Here is a 21,377-nt window from a genome sequence, read left to right as displayed (position 1 = left end):
CCGTTTGCCTCACGCAGTGCAACACATCTCCTTCTCATAGAGTTTTTGATTGTGGCCTGTGGAGTGTTGGTCCACTCCTCTTCAATGGCTGTGCGAAGTTGCTGGATATTGGCAGGACCTGGAACACGCTGTCGTATACCCCGATCCAGAGCATCCCAAACATGCTCAATGGGTGACATGTCTGGTGAGTATGCTGGCCATGCAAGAACTGGGATGTGTATAGATCCTTGCAACACAGGGCCATGCATTATCCAATATCCAGCAACTTCGCACAGCCATTGAAGAGGAGTGAACCAACATTCCACAGGCCACAATCAACAACCTGATCAACTCTATGCGAAGGAGATGTGTTGCACTGCTTGAGGCAAATGGTTGTCACACCAAATACTGACTGGTTTTCGGACCCCCCAGACCCCCCTAATATAGTAAAACTGCACATTTTAGAGTGGCCTTTATTGTGGCCAGCCTAAGGCATACCTGTGCAATAATCATGCTGTCTAAACAGCATCTTGATATGCCACACCTGGGAGGTGGATGCATTATCTTGGCAGAGGAGAAATGCTCACTAACACAGATTTAGCCAGATTTGTGAACAATATTTGAGAGAAATAGGCCTTTTGTGTATATAGAAAAGTCTTAGATCTTTGAGTTCAGCTCATGAAAAATCAAAAGTGTAGATTAATGCAATGCTTTGCTTTAAGACAGTTATACATGCACATTGGGGGAACTGCAGAATGATATGTTGCACTCAGCAAGAGATAGATTGTTAGCAGCTAAATTTTGCAGACTCTGCTGTGACATCTGCAAATATGGTTTAAAAAAATTATACTGTACATAAGGCAAAAGCCTTTGCTGACCTTAATATTTCAGTTTACCGATGCTTAACTTATTGACAACACTTCCACTTAAAACATACTAGGTGCTGTATGATATCTTGTTGATTTAATATTAAGAATGTAACAAATAGCACAACTCTTTTTATTATTTCATATTTTTATATAATATTAATAGATGTATCCTTTTTTGGTAAACATGTAGCTAAAGGTTATATAGGAAAATAAAATATTTTTGACTACAACAATACATATATTATAAAAGAAACATATAAGCTTTGAAAAAGGTACCAGCTCTTACCAGACCAAATAGGTCAAAAATGTTCAGCCTGCTCAACTTTCATAGGTTGAACTGGATGGACTGATGTCTTTTTTCAACCTCACTAACTATGTAACTATGTAACTTGGTGTTGGCTTTAAGCCACAAATCCAAAATGTAATTAACACACACACACACACACACACACACACACACACACACACACACACACACATATATATATATATATATATATATATATATATACAGTATCTCACAAAAGTGAGTACACCCCTCCTATTTTTGTAAATATTTTTGTATATCTTTTCATGTGAAAACACTGAAGAAATGATACTTTGCTACAATGTAAAGTAGTGGGTGGGAAGCTTGTATAACAATGTAAGTTTGCTGTCCCCTCAAAATAACTCAACACGCAGCCATTAATGTCTAAACCGCTGGCAACAAAAGTGACTACACCTCTAATTGAAAATGACCAAATTGGGCCCAAAGTGTCAATATTTTGTGTGGCCACCATTATTTTCCAGCACTGCCTTAATCCTATTGATCATGGAACTCACCAGAGCTTCACAGGTTGCCACTGGAGTCCTCTTCCTCTCCTCCATGACGACATCACAGAGCTGGTGGATGTTAGAGATCTTGCGCTCCTCCACCTTCCATTTGAGGATGCCCCACAGATGCTCAATAGGGTTTAGGTCTGGAGACATGCTTGGCCAGTCCATCACATTTACCCTTAGCTTCTTTAGCAAGTCAGTGGTCTTCTTGGAGGTGTGTTTGGGGTCGTTATCATGTTGGAATACTGCCCTGCGGCCCAGTCTCCGAACAGAGGGGATCATGCTCTGCTTCAGTATGTCACAGTACATGTTGGCATTCATGGTTCCCTCAATGAACTGTAGCTCCCCAGTGCTGGCAGCACTCATGCAGCCCCAGACCATGACACTCCCACCACCATGCTTGACTGTAGGAAGGACACACTTGTCTTTGTATTCCTCACCTGTTTGCTGTCAAACATGGTTGACACATCTGAACCAAATAAGTTTTTCTTGGTCTCATCAGACCACAGGACATGGTTCCAGTAATCCATTTCCTTAGTCTGCTTGTCTTCAGCAAACTGTTTTCAGGCTTTCTTGTGCATCATCTTTAGAAGAGGCTTTCTTCTGGGACAACAGCCATGCAAACCAATTTGATGCAGTGTGCGGGGTATGGTCTGAGCACTGACAGGCTGACCCCCACCCCTTCAACCTCTGCAGCAACGCTGGCAGCACTCATAAATCAATTTCTTAACCACTTAAGCCCCGGAGGATTTGGCTTCTAAAAGACCAGGGGGTTTTTTGCGATTTTTTACTGCGTGACTTTAACGGACAATTGCGCGGTCGTGCGACGCTGTACCTAAACGAATTTGACGTCCTTTTTTTCCCACAAACAGAGCTTTCTTTTGGTGGTATTTGATCACCTGTGCGATTTTTTTGATCATGCGCTATAAACAAAAAAATAGCGTCAATTTTGCAAAAATAACAATATTTTTCACATTTTTTTATATGAAATTCCCCAAAAAAAAATGTAAAAATCAAAATTTTTTAACATTTTCGGCCAATTTGTTTTATGCTACATATGTTTGGTAAAAAAAAATCGCAAAAAGCGTATTTTGATTGGTTTGCGCAAAAGTTATCGCGTTTACTAACAAAGGGAAAGATTTTTGTCATTTTTGGTGGGTTTTTTTAACGCTTAATGGCGGCATTCTGCGATTTTTTTTTTCGGTACTGCGACATTGCGGCGGACTGATCGGACCCTTGACTGACATTTTTGACACTTTTGGGGTTACCAGTGACATTACTGCAGTAATCAGTGCTATACATATGCACTGTTACTGCAAAAATGACACTGGCAGGGAAGGGGTTAACTGTATTGGACAGGGAGGGGTTAAGTGTGTCCTAGGGGCGTGCTTCTAACTGTATAGGGACATTGCTATTGGTGTAAACGCAAAGATCAAGGGTCCTACATAGTAGAACCGTCTGATCTTCATTTTTACACCAGGGAGAATGACGGGCGGCTTGTTTACATAAGCCGCTCCACCTTTCTCCCTTCACCGGAGCGATCGTAGTATGACCGGCGGACATCGGGTCCGCCGGTCACACGCACTGACTTGTCAATGAACGAGCCGCGGCGGGCGCGCGCCCGCCCGCAATTGGCTCTCAAGTCAGTGACAGGCTAGTGACGTATCCATACGTCACTCTGCCTGGCCGGGGCTGACCGCCGCAGTATATAGTCGTGCGGCGGTCGGCAACCGGTTAAAGACAACCTCTGGATATGATGCTGAGCACGTGCACTCAACTTCTTTGGTCGACCACGGCGAGGCCTGTTCTGACTGGAACCTGTCATACCTGTTAAACTGCAGTATGGTCTTGGCCACCATGCTGAAGCTCAGTTTCAGGGTCTTGGCAATCTTCTTATAGCCTAGGCCATCTTTATGTAGAGCAACAATTCTTTTTTCAGATCCTCAGAGAGTTCTTTGCCATGAAGTGCCATGTTGAACTTCCAGTGACCAGTATGAGAGGATGAGAGCGATAACACAAAATTTAACACACCTGCTCCCTATTCACACCTGAGACCTTTTAACACTAACGAGTCACATGACACTGGGGAGGGAAAATAGCTAATTGGGCCCAATTTGGACATTTTCACTTAGGCATGTACTAATTTTTTTGCCAGCGGTTTAGACATTAATTGCTGTGTGTTGAGTTATTTTGAGGAGACAGCAAATGAACACTGTTATAGAAGATGTACACTCACTACTTTACATTGTAGCAAAGTGTAATTTCTTCAGTGTTGTCACATGAATAGATATAATAAAATATTTACAAAGATGTGAGGGGTGTACTCACCTTTGTCAGATACTATATATATATATATATATATATATATATATATATACAGTATCTGACAAAAGTGAGTACACCCCTCACATTTATGTAAATATTTTTTCTATCAGACCAATTAGATGCAGTGAGCGACGTATGGTCTGAGCACTGACAGGCTGACCCCCTCCATCCCTTCAACCTCTGCAGCAATGCTGGCAGCACTCATACATCTATTTCTGAAAGACAACCTCTGGATATGACGCTGAGCACGTGCACTCGACTTCTTTGGTCGACCATGGCGAGGCCTGTTCTGAGTGGAATCTGTCCTGTTAAACCGATGTACGGTCTTGGCCACCGTGCTGCAGTTCAGTTTCAGGGTCTTAGCAATCTTCTTATAGCCTAGGCCATCTTTATGTAGAGCAACAATTCTTTTTTTCAGATCCTCAGAGAGTTCTTTGCCATGAGGTGCCATGTTGAACTTACAGTGACCAGTATAAGAGAGTGAGAGCTATAACACCAAATTTAACACACTAAATTTATTCACACCTGAGATCTTGTAACACTAACGAGTCACATGACACTGGGAGAAAAAATGGCTAATTGAGCTCAATTTGGACATTTTCTGTTAGAGGTGTACTCCCTTTTGTTGCCAGTGGTTTAGACATTAATGGCTGTGTGTGGAGTTATTTTGAGGGGACAGAAAATTTACACTGTTATACAAGCTGTACACTCACTAATTTACATTGTAGCAAAGTGTCATTTCTTCAGTGTTTTCACTGATATAATAAAATATTTACAAAAAATGTGAGGGGTGTACTCACTTTCGTGAGATACTGTGTGTATGTATATATATATATATATATATATATATATATATATATATATGTATACAGTATCTGACAAAAGTGAGTACACCACTCACATTTATGTAAATATATATATATGTATATATATAATTTTATTTTTTTTGTACTAGTCACTACCTAATGAATTACGACTTGATAGAGGCAAAGATTGCTCAAACGCTAAAGTTGGTGGCAAAAATGTGTGATATTTTCTTGAAGTTTTTCCTGATTGAACTGACTGCAATGGAACTAAGGGTTTAATTTGTGCAGATTGCAGGCTCTGGCAGCCATCATTGGGAAGTCTGCTTCTGAGCTGAATGCAGGCTTTCTTATTTTATGATCAGCATGAGACAGTCTGCTGGGAAGATCAGAGTCTATAATACTGATGTCATGCTCCATCTGCCATACTGGTAAGAACCTTATGGATAGCTGTATCCAAACAATCTCCTTGGGTACCACTGAGAACTTCTTAGAGGATTGCATTGTTTTGATATCCACCCAAATGTTGGCTCATACCTTCATAAACACCAAAAGCTGATATGATTCGATTTAGGGACGCCAAAAGTTAACAGCATATATTTCCAGGCATCAGGGTTTGGCATTATACATTCACTGTTGTCAAAAATTGGTAAAATGATAATTTTTTGTAAATCTCTTAGGATATTTTGATTTGTCAATTTGCTTTAGTTATTTCCAGGGTTTTTCTTGAGCACAGCTGCATATAAGTCTGTGCTGCCATCTTGTGGTTTTGGTTGGTGTGACTGTGGCTTGATCTCAGCATATGTAGTTTGAGAGTCAGAGTTTACTGGTGCATCACCTGCCTTGTTTCTTCCTTTTTTACACTTCACATCTGTGTATATAATTCCATCATCTTGTTGTGAGGGGACCTGCATAAAAAAAATAAAAATAAATAAATATATATATGAATACAAATATAATAGCATGTTTATTTTATTATTTTAACATATTTTGTTTTGTCTAAGGGATCTATTAATCAATGCTTTTGCCCAAGATTTACACAACTTCAACTGTAGATTTACCTATGCTTTCCTATGTGAAAATGAGTAAATTTTTATTAAAACTTGAGTAACTATTGGGTGAAATCTTAAGCAAATAGACCAGCCAAGTGTAAAAGTACACTCAATTATAATTTCACTTGACATAGATAATTTAATACAATGTTGAAGTGAACACCATCCAGGGAATTACCTAAGCTTCCTGTGCCAGAAAGCTGGTGCAAAAAATGGTCTGGAGTTGTGTGTGCCACATTAAGCAGGTAAACGTGATTTAGTCTAGCCAAACCACCAAGGTTTTGGCAAGTTATATTTTAGCAGGGTGCTAAGGAGAACGGTGGGCTGCCTGTTCCCAAATCATTCTTATACTAACTGTCAGCTCAGCTCAAGCATCTAACGGGGTGGGATGAGGATCTGAGCACGGATCCAATTAAGAAAATATCTACAATATTTTTAGGTAAAAAGCTGATAGACTGGGGTGACCAGACGTCTCCTGGGAAGAGGACACTGTTCCCAGACCAAGTCTGTCCCCAGTTTTGTCCCCAGATTCAGGGCCGGAATAACATAGATAGGGCATCCCATGCTGGCTGAGAAACAGCCTGGTGGTTAGGATGCCATTGCCCCCTGCTGGGCAATCTCACTGCAGCTCCTGCTGCTGTTCAGTGGAAGAGAGGCAGAGCCAAAAATTTACTGTGTGGAGGGCTGAGACCGAGAGGTGAGTAGATGGGAGGAGGTCAGTTTATACACAGGTGAGGGCAGTTGGGGAGCATGGGTCAGAGCTGATACAGCTGCATGGAGAGATAGAGTGTTTAGCTGTTGTGGGGGAAGGGCTAAGAGGTGGCTGCAGAGATTATCTGTGAGAGAAGGGTGCAGTGGCGAGCTATGGATGTGGGGGCAGAAGTGTCCTCTGTGCATAACAAACCTCTGAACCCTGCACTCTATACCTAACAGCCGCCTGTATATTATGTAGTCCTGTGCCAGATGCTCTGTGTATTATGTAGTCCTGTGCACAGCACTCTGTGTATTATGTGATCCTGTGCCCAGCGCTCTTTGTCTTATGCAGTCCTGAACCGAGCCCTCTGTGTATTATGCAGTCCTGTGCCCAGCGCTCTGTGTATTATGCAATCCTGTGCCCATCGCTCTGTGTAATATGTAGTCATGTGGCCACAGATCTGTGTATTATGCAGTCCTGTGCCCAGTGCTCTGTGTATTATGCAGTCCTGTGCCAAGCGCTCTGTGTATTATGTAGTCCTGTACCCAGCACTCTGTGTATTATGTGGTCATGTGCCCAGCGCTCTGTGTATTATGCAGTCCTGTGCCCAGTGCTCTATGTAATATGCACTCTTGTGCCCAGTGCTCTGTGTATTATGCATTTATGTGCCCAGCGCTTGGTGTATTATGCAGTCCTGTGCCCATCCCTCTGTGTAATATGTGGTAATGTGCCCACAGCTCTGTGTATTATGCAGTCCTGTGCCCAGTGCTCTGTGTATTATGCAGTTCTGTGCCCAGCGCTCGGTGTATTATGCAGTCCTGTGCCCAGCGCTCTGTGTATTATGCAATCCTGTGCCCATTGCTCTGTGTAATATGTAGTCATGTGGCCACAGATCTGTGTATTATGCAGTCGTGTGCCCAGTGCTCTGTGTATTATGCAGTCCTGTGCCCATCCCTCTGTGTAATATGTAGTCATGTGCCCACAGCTCTGTGTATTATGCAGTCCTGTGCCCAGTGCTCTGTGTATTATGCAGTTCTGTGCACAGCGCTCGGTGTATTATGCAGTCCTGTGCCCAGCGCTCTGTGTATTATGTAGTCATGTGCCCACAGCTCTGTGTATTATGCAGTCCTGTACCCAGCGCTCTGTGTATTATGTAGTCCTGTGCCCAGCACTCTGTGTATTATGTAGTCCTGAACCGAGCCCTCTGTGTATTAAGCAGTCCTGTGCCCATCACTCTGTGTTGCTCAAATCAGCTTACACACAGACTCCCCTCCCACTGCTGAAACAGAAAGAACATTTTCTAACACGATGTGCACATTCTAAAGAATGAAGAAAGCTGAAGACAGCAAGTAAAACTTATGCAGGGAGATCTGTCTCATCTCTGTGTATCATCTGAAGCTGTTCACGTTACTGGGTATATGTGAGGGTTTACATCCACTTTAAACGAGTAATTTCAGTAAAAAATTATTGAAAGCTAAACTAAACCCTACTATAATTTGCAGTTGAAGATGGTGCCATCTTAGCCTCTATTTAGATATGGGGTTGCCATGGTGCTACACACTTGATCAGGACTTGAGGGCTTTAAAATCTGGTTAAGAACTGACATAAGCACACTGGAAACTTTGACAGCTATTACCAGAGGAAAGCCTTGAATGTAACAGTTTTGGAAACCAGTTAAATCAGTGGGTTTCAGTCCACCTTAAAGCTGCGCTTGAGTCTTTTTTAAAAATATACCTGTAGCACCCTGTTAGGGTAGGATGCTAGATACAATTAATTGTTGACTTCTTCTGTAACCAAGGGAGCAGTAATTGTTTGGCCTGGTCTGATCGGGGAGGGGGGGGGGGGGTTTGCAGGCTGGGAGATTGATTGCTTACAGAGCTTAGACCTGGAGATTCAAAATGACCAGCCTGAATGTTTATCAGGTTCCAGCCAATCCCTGGAGAGGAGTGTCCAGAAGGGGGAATGAATGGTGAAATATTCTAAGAAACTGGAAAGCTGGGTTCCTTCTGCTCAGGATGGTCCCATAGCCCTCAGATATCCAAGCTGCTTTAGAAGTCTCAGCAGTGACAGGGCTGAGGACCTTGATGGACTATGCTGGAAGTTGAATACAGAACCTCACCACAAGGGACCTGGTCTGGAGAGGTGCTGTCTCACTCACTGGACCGTGTCCGAAGGTAGAAGGTGGCAACTGTCCTGGGGACTGGGAACTGATCCCGCTGACTGTGCTGTGTTTTGAAAAAATTGCACTGGGTAAGCATCATCAGTGCAAGGTAACCAGATGCTTAAAAGACTTTCCCCTTGGTCTTCAGCTGTGAGGTCTTAGACTGTTCAACACCCATTATTACTTAGGGAGAAGACTCCGTGTGCTCCAATCAATAAGTGCTGAGTGTTTTGGAGTATCCCATGCCCTGATCCCCTCTCCTGTTAAAGTTCTATAAGCACTAAACCTAAAAAAGACAACCCCTAGACTGCTTAATTGGAGCCAGAGTGTATCAACTGGTGCTTGGGTGACTGGCAGCCTCCGTACTGTTAGGGAAGATCCAGCTTTTACCAGTGGCCTCTCCGGGATAGTGCTATATACCTATTAATCATCCCCTAGATAATAGGAGCATTTAACCCATGCAGTGAACCCAATTGCATGGATCAATTGTACCGCAGTCTAGAGAAGGGCTTTAATCAACACCAAAAACTATCCAGAAAATATCGCTGTTGTGGTAATGTTAGAAAGTTCACTCCATATGCCTTAATCTAAGTTTGATGTAGCCACATTCCAGAGTGCATTTCTTGTGTGGGTCTGTTTTCTCGGTGCTGTGCTGTGAATCGTCTACTCTCTCTGCTTGATGTAACTAACACCAATCAGATTCCAGATTCCAAGGCAGGCCCCAATCTAACTGGTAATTGTGAAAAACTTTTTAGCAGAAATACTTTAACATTATTTATAACTGCAGGCAACTACTGTAAATCAGGAAGGTAACAGTTTGTCCTGTGGCTGCTTTGCTAGAGTGAAAGATGGAGTTACCTGTGCCACCTTTTGTTTTGTTCTGTTTTTTTTATTATTGACAATGGTTCCTACTTTCATGGCCAGCTAGCAACTTTAACCACTTAAACCCTGGAAGATTTTACCCCCTTCCTGACCAGGGTTTTTTTTGCGATTTTTTACTGCGTGACTTTAACGGACAATTGCGCGGTCGTGCGACGCTGTACCTAAACGAATTTCACGTCCTTTTTTTCCCACAAACAGAGCTTTCTTTTGGTGGTATTTGATCACCTGTGCGATTTTTTGATCATGTGCTATAAACAAAAAAAGAGCGTAATTTTTGCAAAAATAACAATATTTTTCACTTTTTTTTATATGAAATTCCCCCCCAAAAAAATGTAAAAATCAAAATTTTTTAACATTTTCGGCCAAATTGTTTTATGCTACATATATTTGGTAAAAAAAATCTCAAAAAGCGTATTTTGATTGGTTTGCGCAAAAGTTATCACGTTTACTAACAAAGGGAAAGATTTTTGTCATTTTTGGTGTTTTTTTTTTTAACGAGTAATGGCGGCGATCTGCGATTTTTTTTGCGGTACTGCGACATTGCGGCGGACAGATCGGACCCTTGACTGACATTTTTGACACTTTTGGGGGTACCAGTGACATTACTGCAGTAATCAGTGCTATATATATGCACTGTTACTGCAAAAATGACACTGGCAGGGAAGGGGTTAACTGTATTGGACAGGGAGGGGTTAAGTGTGTCCTAGGGGCGTGATTCTAACTGTAGTGGGACATGGCTATTGGTGTATAAACAAAGATCAACGGTTCTACATAGTAGAACCGTCTGATCTTCATTTTTACACAGGGGAGAATGACAGGCGGCTTGTTTACATAAGCCGCTCTGCCTTTCTCCCGCTGTACCGACGATCGGCGAGTGACCCGATGTCCGCCGGTCACACGCCCGCACTCCTCCCTGAACGAGCCGAGGCGGGCGCGCGCTCGCCCGCTATTGGCTCCAATCCCAGTGACAGGCGAGCGACGTAGATCTACGTCACTCTGCCTGGCCGGGGCTGACTGCCGCAGTAAATATACTGTGCGCAGTCGGCAACCGGTTAAGTGGAATACAGGAAAAGAGCTACAGATTGCAGTTTAAAAGTATAGGTTATAACCTATCACGATCTAGATCCTACCCCCTGAATGCAAAACTGCATTATGGCCATTAGATGTAGATGATGATCATAGGAAATAAATACTTATTGACTTTCATAAAACGTTTGGGTGTACATGTAGTTCTTAGCTTTGCAATTTTTTTATATAAATTCACCCCTGAGTGCAAAATCATTTGGAATTTGAATGATCACATCTACATCCTAACATTGAATATCATTGCTACTATATACAGTAAAACATTGGATTGAGAGTAACTTGGTCTGAGAGTGTTTTGCAAGGCAAGCAACATTTTTTTTAACACTTTGACTTGATAAACGAGCTATGTCTTCATATACAAGTAGCGTCATGTCACAACTGAGTATAAAAGAGAAGAGAGATGCCTCTAAATGTAGTAATTTGGTTACAATAACAAAAGGTACAACATTTAGCAACTCACATGGTTGATGATTAAAACAGGCACATCTTAGTATGCAGGCATTCGGGGTAAAGATGTCCACATAGACCATCCTCTGCACCGCCATCAACGTCATCCCTTCCATGCTGCGCTCCACGAGCGCTTCAAGCCTCGCTTTCAGATTGCTCTACTGCAGGGTAGTCTTCCCAGTCACGACAGCAGACTGACAGCGGTGAGAGCCGGCGGTGCGGGGTATGGTCCATGTGGACAGCTTTAACCAAGTTGCCTGCCTTCTTAGATCTGCTTGTTTTAATCATCAACCAGTTACTAAATGTTGAACCTTCATTAAATGTTACCATATTGCTACACTTAGAGGCTCTTCTCTTCTCTTCTATACTCTGTAGCTCCTGCTGGATTTTGCTTCTAATCCCCTTATGGAGGCTGCCATTTGTGGATGGACATTTTATGGTTAAACATCACATTGTTATAATCATTTTATATGGACTTAAACTGAAGAATTTTTGAATAAATGGTTGTGGAATTAATCATCTGAGTTTCTATTATTTCTTATGGGGAAATTTGCTTTGATATAAGAGTGCTTTGGATTACAAGCAAGTTTCCGGAACAAATTGCTTGCAATTCAAGATTTTACTGTATTGTGTATAATGTAAAGTTACCTTTATTTGAGCATAAGTGACGTCTTCCTCCGATTTCTTATTCCTTTGCTTCCTGTTACCATTGGAAAATGCAATTTGATGGTAAACTATAGTGCCCTCCTTTTCCTGTAAATTAAGAATATGTGTTATTATAATAAATGTTTTTATTTATACACTTTTGCTTTACTACATACAGTATCTCACAAAAGTACACCCCTCACATTTTTGTAAATATTTTATTATATCTTTTAATGTGACATCACTGAAAAAATTACACTTTGCTACATAGTAAAGTAGTGAGTGTACAGCTTGTATAACAGTGTAAATTTGCTGTCCCCTCAAAATAACTCAACACATAGCCAATAATGTCTAAACCGCTGGCAACAAAAGTGAGTACACCTCTAAGAGAAATTGTTCAAATTGGGCCAAAAGTGTCAATATTTTGTGTGGCCACCATTATTTTCCAGCACTGCCTTAACCCTCTTGGACATGGAGTTCACCAGAGCTTCACAGGTTGCCGTTGGAGTCCTCTTGTATGCCTCCATGACGACATCACGGAGCTGGTGGATGTTAGAGACCTTGCGCTCCTCCAACTTCCGTTGCATGCTTGGCAAGTCCATCACCTTTTACCCTCAGCTTCTTAAGCAAGGCAGTGATCATCTTGGAGGTGTGTTTGGGGTGGTTATCATGTTGGAATACTGCTCTTCGGCCCAGTCTTGGAAGGGAGGGGATCATTCTCTTCTTCAGTATGTCACAGTACATGTTGGCATTCATGGTTCCCTCAATGAACTGTAGCTCCCCGGTGCCAGGAGCACTCATGCAGCGCCAGACCATGACTCTCCCACCACCATGCTTGATTGTAGGCAAGACACACTTGTCTTTGTACTCCTCACCTGGTTGCCACCACACACGCTTGACACCATCTGAACCAAATAAGTTTATCTTGGTCTCATCAGACCACAGTACATGGTTCCAGTAATCTGTGTCCTTAGTTTGCTTGTCTTTAGCAAACAATATGTGGGCTTTCTTGTGCATCATCTTTATAAGAGGCTTCCTCCTGGGATGACAGCAAAGCAGGCCAATTTGATTGACAGGCCATGTTGAACTTCCAGTGACCAGTATGAGAGAGTGAGAGTGATATCACCAAATTTAACGCACATGCTCCCCATTCACACCTGAGACTTTGTAACACTAATGAGTCACATGACACCGGGGAGGGAAAATGACTAATTGGACCCAATTTGGACTATTTCACTTAGGGGTGTACTCACTTTTGTTGCCAGTGGTTTAGATATTAATAGCTGTGTGTTGAGATATTTTGAGGGTACAGTAAATTTACACTGTTTGACAAGCTGTACACTCACTACTTTACATTGTAGCAAAGTGTCATTTCTTCATTGTTGTCACATGAAAAGATATAATAAAATATTTACAAAAATGTGAGGGGTGTACTCACTTATGTGTGATACTGTAGCACCTTGTGCCTATTATAATTGAGTTACATACTGCGTCTGTCACAGGAGCCATCTCACAACTATTGGTGGAATCCTTAATACCTAAAAGAAGAAAAAAAAAAATTTTAAGTGGAGATGTCAAGTTGAAAATACTTTATTCAGATAACGGAAATTGCAATAAAGACTGATATCGTTTTTGCCTCAAGTGCAGGAAAACCACAACTTCCATGCAAACACTAACAATAACTTTCCCATGCTTATTCTGAATTCTGCTCAGACCTAGTAACAAGGAGCCATCATTCTCTTAGATTTTAAGCTCTAACGAGCAGGGCCCTCTGATTCCTACTGTATCAACCGCTTGCCGACCACCGCACGACTATTTACGGCGGCGGTCATCCCCGTACAGGCAAAGTGACGTAGTACTATGTCGCTAGCCTGTGAGCCTCTAGGGGGTGAGCACGCACCACCAGAGGCATGCTCCTGCCCCCGCTCGTTCCCTAACATGTCCGCCGGTCACTCGCGATCTCCCCGTGGAGAGGGAGAAAGGCAGGCTGCTGATGTAAACAAAGCCGCCTGTCATTCTCCCTGATCTAACTGCAGAGATCATACGATCCTGCTATGTAGGATCGTATGTCTCTGTGGTTACATCACTAGCCACACCCCTTTACAGTAAGAAGCACGCCCCTAGGGACACACTTAACCCCTTGATCACTAATAAAGTTAACCCCTTCCCTGCCAGTGTCATTTTTACAGTAACAGTGCATATGTATAGCACTGATTACTGTAGTAATGTCACTGGTACCCCCAAAAGTGTCAAGGGTCTGATCTGTCCGCCGCAATGTCGCAGTGCCGCAAAAAAAATCGCTGATCGCCGCCATTACTCGTTCAAAAAAAACAATAAAAATGACAAAAATCTTTCCCTTAGTTAGTAAACGCAATAACTTTTGCGCAAACCAATCAAAATACGCTTATTGTGATTTTTTTTTTACCAAACATATGTAGCAGAAAACAAATTGGCCTAAAATGTTAAAAAAATTTGATTTTTAAATTTTTTTGGGGAATTTCATATAAAAAAATGTGAAAAATATTGTTATTTTTTCAAAATTTACACTTTTTTTTGTTTGTGGGAAAAAAAGGACGTCAATTTCATTTGGGTACAGCGTCGCACGACATCGCAGTTGTCCGTTAAAGTCACGCAGTGCCGAATCGCAAAATAGGGCCTGGTCAGGAAGGGGGTAAAATCTTCTGGGGCTTAAGTGGTTAAAGTGTATTGTATTTGTACTGTCTACGCTCAAGTTTTTAAAGCGCTGCATAAACTGTTGGCGCTATATAAATCCTATATAATAATAATAATAATAATAATAATAATAATTATCTTTTTTAAAGTTTGTCTTGGGTTTCTGTGATACCTGATATGCAGCAACCAGAAACGTAAAGAAAAATGTGGTGGTTGTTCCCATACTGGAGTTCTGAAAAGATCTGATAAGTTACAGATAGCATGACTGACTTACCCTAGCATGCATGTTAGTAACAAAAAATAACACTATTGTGTAGACTAAAACGTTTCTGAAGCCAGAACAGATCATAAATAGGATTTTATTTTAGAAGGCTGTTAGTTGTAATTCACACTTTTAAAAAACTGTTAACTTTAATTTACGCTTAAATTCTGTAGCCAGAAGCGATCATAGGGACTGGTGGTTGGAATTCACTCATCGAAGGAATCCTGAGTCATATAAATATTAGACCTCATGTACACTGCAGCTGCTAAAGTCACGTTTAGGAGAATTTGGGTGTTTTTTTCAGCAGCCCCTGAACTCTCCTCAATGTTATCTTATGTGTACTTGTACACTCAGTCGTTTAAAGTAGTTTAGAGGCAGTTGACTTTACTGACGTTTTTTTGAAAGCAGATAAATCACGTTCAGGACTGTAGTTTACCAGCATTTCAAACGTGAAATGCTTGTAACTGCTTGTAAACGCATGTAAACGTTAAGATACAGCTTTAAGTCACGTCAAGCGTTTTTTTTTTTTTACATCAATGATTTCCTATGGGAGCTGTCTTAACTGATCCGAACTGATCAAACTTTCAGCCCTTTGATTTGAATGAAAGTCACATCCAAGTCAGGTCATCATGATCTGACTTGTGGTGCAACTTATGCTCCGAGGCTCTTGAAAGGGAACCCCATACCAGTGGCATACCTAGAGCATTTGGCACCCAGGGCGAAACCTATATCTGGCACCCCCCCCCCCCCAAACTTTAAAATGTAAAAAAACTCACAAACATTTGTAATATTTTCAAGACATTTATTGCACACATTTCACATCCCCCCATCACAGTACCCCTTGCAGTCTCCCCCCCCCCATCTCCCTAATCACAGTCCCCCCTTTTGCACTCTCTGCCTCTCCTGCACAATCCTACCTTCAGCATAAACAGATAGCTAATACTATTAGAAATGTGTTTAAATTTGAGTAAGAGATTGGAGACATGCTACAGAAGATGGTCAGAGACTGTGGACATGATACAGGAGATAGTCAGAGACTGCAGACATGATGCAGGAGATGGTCAGTGACTGCAGACATGATATAAGAGATGATCAGAGAATACAGACATGATACGGTAGATGGTCAGACACTGCAGACATGATATAGGAGATGGTCAGAGACTGCGGACATGATACAAGAGATGGTCAGAGACTGCAGACATGATACAAGGGATGGTCACAGACTGCAGACATGATACAGGAGATAGTAAGAGACTGAGGTTTTGATACAATAGATTGACAGACACTGCAGACATGATACAAGAGATGGTCAGAGACTACGGATGTGATAAAGAGATGGTCGGAGACTGAGGACATGATATAAGAGATGGTCAGAGACTGCAGACATGATACAAGAGATGGTCAGAGACTGCAGACATGATACAGGAGATGGTCAGAGACTGCAGACATGATACAAGAGATGGTCAGAGACTACGGACGTGATACAAGAGATAATCAGATACTACGGATGTGATACAACAGATGGTCAGAAACTGCAGACATGATACAAGAGATGGCAGAGATTGCGGACGTGATACAAGAAATGGTCAGAGACTGCAGACATGATACAAGAGCTGGTCAGAGACTGCAGACATGATACAAGAGAGCACTAGGGGAGCTGGAGAGCACAGGAGAAGCAGAGAGTACTGGAGGAGCTGAAGGGCGGGGGGGGGGGACTGGAGAGAATTAAGGGGGTGTTGGAAACTATTGCAGGGGGGTTGGAAAGCGCGGGAGGTGGAAGGCACTGGGGGGGGCAATTAAAACCGGAGGGACGGAGAGCACGGGGGAAGGGGGGACTGGAGAGCACTGGGGGGGGGGGACTGGAGAGCACAGTGGAACTGGGGATCACTAAGGGGGGGAGCCAGGGAGCACAGGGGGGTGGGAGCACTGGGGAGCCAGAGAGCATGGGGGGAGCTGAAAAGCACTGTGGGGAGCTGAAGAGCACTGGGAGGGGGGGCTAAAGAGCACTGGGGGGGCTAAAGAGTACTGGGGGGCTGAAGAGAACTGGGGTTTGCTGGAAAGGGGGGGCTGGACAGCACTGGGGAGGGGGGGCTGGACAGCACTGGGTGGGCTGGATAGCACTGGGGGCCAGCAAAAGAAGATGGATAGGAGGAACGGTGGGAGTTGCTGCATATAGAGGAATTGATCTTTCCATATTCCTCCTGCAGCCTCCCAGTCACACAGGGAGGCTAAACAGGCACTTACCTTCTTCCGGCCCCCTGTGAGCAGCACGGACTGAAGGAGCTGCTGCTGCAGCTGCCTTCATAGGGGATGGGGGCCGGGCCGGCGGCGCCGGCCTGTCACCCCCCCAAAGCGTGGCACTTGGGGGCGGGCAGCCCCCCCCTCCCCCAATTGGTACGCCACTGACCCATACCAAAATTAAAAACAAAAACTGTGTGGGGTACCCCCCAAAAACTATACCAGACTCTTATCTGAGCATGCAGCCCAGGGGGTCAAGAAAGGGGGGGACGAGCGATCGCTCTGCGCCCCCCTACCCCTAAGCACCTTGTCCCCCCAAAAAAAGGCAGTGTACTGTAAATAAAAACAAGAGACGGTTTTGACAAGTTCTTTATTAATTATTAAAAATCTTCTCCCTCTGGTCTCCTCCCTCTGGTGTTCTTCCTCCAGTCTTCTGGTCTTCTGCTGTCTTCTCCCCCACCGACCCAGTCTTCCTCTGACGCTATCTATATAGCCATGGGGCGTGGCCCTGTGATGACATCACCATGAGACCCTGCCCCTTGTGACATCACCTGAAGATTGAAAGGAAGAACACCGGAGGGAGAAGACCAGAGGAAGATTTTTAATAAAGGACTTGTCAAAACCGTCTCTTGTTTTTATTTACACTACACTGCTTTTTTTTGGGGTGAATGGGAAGGGGTACAATGTACCCCATACTCATTCACGAGGTGGGGGGGGGGCTGGGATCTGGGGGCCTCCTTGTAAAAGAGGGCCTCCAGAATTGGATAAGCCCCCTTCCCGCAGAACCCACAACCACCGCCAAGGGTTGTCGGGAAGAGGTCCTTGTCCCCATCAACAAGGGGGCAAGGCGCTTTGGGGTGGGGGGCGCAGAGCCCCCCCCCTCCTGCCCCAAAGCACCCATGCCCCCCATGTTCAGGGCATGTGGCCTGGTATGGTCAAGGAGAGGGGCTCACTCAACCCCCCCCCCCCCCCCCACACACACACACACACACACACACACACCTTTCCTGACCTTTCTGGCTGCATGCTTTAAAATTTTGTTGTGGAGTTCACCTTCAAGATTCTCAGAGAACAAGTCGCACCACAAGTTGGATCATGATGATCTAACTTGAATGCGACTTCTATTCAAATCAAGTCGGCTAAAAGTTGGATCAGTTAAGACGGTTCTCATAGGGAACCATTGATTTTGAATAGAGGCAGAGAAACGCTGCTAAAAGCTAGCGCAGCTAAACACGCATTAACACCAATGCAAAAGGTTACTAAAAGCGAGTTTTTACAGCCGCTTTTTCCTGGCGTTGGTAGTGGTTTTGCAGCTCGTTTTTTTAACAACCTGTGTGCATGAGGCCTTACATACTAAACTTTACACTACTTCTACATAGTTTTAATTTAATTTATCCTGACCAATGACAGCGGGTGGAATCAGTAGATGCAAACATAGCTGATTAAGATAAGGCAAGCAAGTGCAAAAGCATACATATTGAATCAGATTTTCAGGTTAGCAATCAAATGTTTCTATTTCTGTATACTTTTCATTTAAAATTAATAATTGCTCACATTGTAATTTTTCCATTTCCTCATTTGTTGTACTTCCTTTTTTGCTGCCTTTCTGCCTCTTGTCATACAGCAAGAGCCCTTACAATGCATTATTTTTTGTTTCAGTCTTATCAGTTTACTCTGTGAAAGCACAGGCCTCTATAACTGATATGGAATTGGGCTAAGACATGGCTTGCTGCCATTGAGGAAGGGGGAGCTTCTTTGAAATATCTGTGGGGTTTATTTATTATAAAAGTAGAGCATTTTCACTTTGCAAATTGAATTTTCACTTATAGTAGTCAATGAGGTGAAACAAACTAAACATTCACTTTGCTGTCTTTTAGGTTTATTAGAGCAGTGTTTCTCAACTCCGGTCCTCATGGCACACTAACAAGCCAGGTTTGCAAGAAAACTGAAATACATCCCAGGTGATATCATTTGCTGCTCAGTGATTGCAGTATTCTAGTCTGCATCTCCCCAAGGTAATACTTAAAATCTGGCCTGTTAGTGTGTCCTGAGGACCAGAGTTGAGAAACACTGTATTAGAGAATCTTCAGATCCCATCACACTAAAAAAAAAATCTGATAAGGGCTCTAAAAAACACTCTTCTGACGTAGAAATGGTCCTCCCCACCATCACTTACTGAGTGAAAAGACCCGAATAACTCTGTCCTGCCCCAAACCAAATTAAATTGTCTAATAGAGGCTTCCCAAATAAGTTTGATGAAATTTGGGGTCCATGGGCTCAATAACCCCTTAGGTTCCTTTCACATAATTTTTTATCCCTCTGAAAAGCAATCTATTTTGGATCTTGTTTTAGAGGGCAGTGAAAGGAAGTTAGAGGGCATCCAGGAGGCAATACTGCCACTTTGAAGCTTGTTCTTTTTTTTTACAATTTTTCACAATTGCCTTACATTGTTGGACCACACTGCAACTGTGAGAAAAGGTTTGCAGTGCTGCCCTGTTCAGGGGTACCGCCTTTCATGCGCTACACATACAAATGCCACCATGTGCGCTTTTCGATGGGCAGTCAGGGGCAGTAAAACGCAGATCAATTTTACCTTCCCCTGGCTGCCCATGTGAAAGGAGACTTGGAGCATCACCCCTGGAAGATTAGTGCCAGGTGTCAAGATTAAATGTATCTCAGATTATATGTATTTTATTTCCATGAGATGACTTGTTGCAACAACAATTGCCTTTGGCAAGGCAGGTGGTAAACGTACGGTGACACAGAGGGCTTGGATAGCCCAGGACCTTGGGTCCATTTACTGAAATATACACCTGTATAGGTCCTATTTCCCTGCCTGGAGCACCTTTCAGTTTGAGGAGAGGTCAACCCTGCTGCCATTTAGGACAAGTAGATTGGGGATACATTCCCTACAAACTGCATAAAGGTCTTTAAAACCTGACTTAAACGAGTGCAATATTGACACTAAATTGATTGTACCTGAGGGTGATTGCATATATGGATAAATAATCCAGGAAGAGGACAATTATTTGCTATGGGGCGATTACACCCCAAGAGGCCAAGATTGGAGCTATTTATAGCAGCCTCGACCTTGATGATGCAGCTGCAACCCAACACATCGGATGTAATACAAAAGTATTTTACTTGATACTTATATAAATTCTGTACGGTGAATACGGAGATATTATCTTCCGAACAGTCTATGTACCGCTACAGCCTTGCCGCCTAACACAAGTCACTGTTAAAAAGGAAACATCGGTCTGTTATGGTCTCTCAGGCCCTGAGGAAGCCTTAAGCGAAACGCGTCGGCTTGCTGGGGACCTACCGTGACCGAATCCAGCTTGAGACCCATCTTCCACCTACACAGGCTTTGTTTTTTCCACGTCTAACCCCTTGTGGGATATGTTTCTATAATTACAGTGACACTATATATTTTAACAATTGCATGTTGTACTTGTTTGTTATTATACATGCATGGTTATCCATGCTTGTTTTTTATTTTGATAAACCAATAAAATGTATTTTTGATTTTACTACTGGTTCTACTCTTTGATCCTTCCACTCCCACAGGCCCGCAAAGCCCCGTCTTTTTCTGTCCCAAAATTTGTTATGAATCTTCAACAGGGGTAAGGGCCTATTTTGCACGGTAACTTTTTTGTCTACAAATTGCCTTTGTTCTAGCTGTCTTTTCTTTAATAAAGGATAGGAAAATAATTGTTTATTTTTGTTAGTTTCTTGTAATAGGTATTGAGATGTGTGCTTTCTTTATACTATACTTACAAAACTCAAGCAGACTGTAAAATCTTTTGGACATGCCCCCTTGGGATACCAAGGAAGCTCAGGGTGTTGTAATGGGGGCCTGATCCTTAATCACCTTGAATTAAGGTTTTATTAAGGGAAAGAGAAGCCAGAAGTTTATGGAATAAAATGCACAAACCTGAAATGTGAACCTTAAGAGTTTGTAAAAGATAAGTTTACCTTTTTGAAAAAAATAATGAATGCATTTACTTTTCTGGTAAAAAAAATGTGCATTTAATATTTTTTTTCTTGGAGCCTGGAAAGCATTGAAATGCAGGACTCCTGCAGACTTCTCAGTCTATCTGTCTGCTAATACCTCGTACACACTGGAAGAAAAATGAATGAACTACCAGAGCTCTCAACAGCGCCATGGTAGTTCATTAAATATACAAGCTTTCCCATTCATAGAGGACTGTGAATGAATGACGTGGCCCTGACCTGGCCCCACATGGCCATGTTATTTCAAACAGTGGCAGCTGGCATCCAGGGAAGATGCCCGCCTGCTGTCACTGGGGAAGGGGGAAGAGGGGAATGGCTGCAGCTGCTGGAACATGTTACATGTTCTACCCTAAATATGGGTGGAACTTATAACATGTTCCAAAAGATGAACTTATCCTTTAGGCCAGGGGTCCCCAAACTATGGCCCT

General features: G+C 42.9%; 1 protein-coding gene across 1 annotated transcript in view; it reads right to left on the bottom strand.

The window, feature by feature from the left end:
* Positions 1-5,088: 5,088 nt before the first annotated feature.
* Positions 5,089-21,377, bottom strand: part of LOC309547393 (uncharacterized protein) — a 42,406-nt gene continuing 26,117 nt past the window's right edge. Inside the window, exons 2-4 of the mRNA XM_082247235.1 lie at positions 13,248-13,297; positions 11,763-11,867; positions 5,089-5,700 (exon numbers count right to left, since the gene is read on the bottom strand). Coding sequence (XP_082103361.1) covers positions 5,497-5,700; positions 11,763-11,867; positions 13,248-13,297 — 359 coding nt within the window. The 3' untranslated portion in view covers positions 5,089-5,496. The remainder of the gene's footprint in view (positions 5,701-11,762; positions 11,868-13,247; positions 13,298-21,377) is intronic.

This window comes from Pelophylax lessonae (assembly GCF_965119305.1).
Source record: "Pelophylax lessonae genome assembly, chromosome: 2".
NCBI lineage: Eukaryota > Metazoa > Chordata > Amphibia > Anura > Ranidae > Pelophylax > Pelophylax lessonae.
Note: the sequence above shows the minus strand (reverse complement) of the source record. Positions and strands in the feature narration are given on the sequence as shown.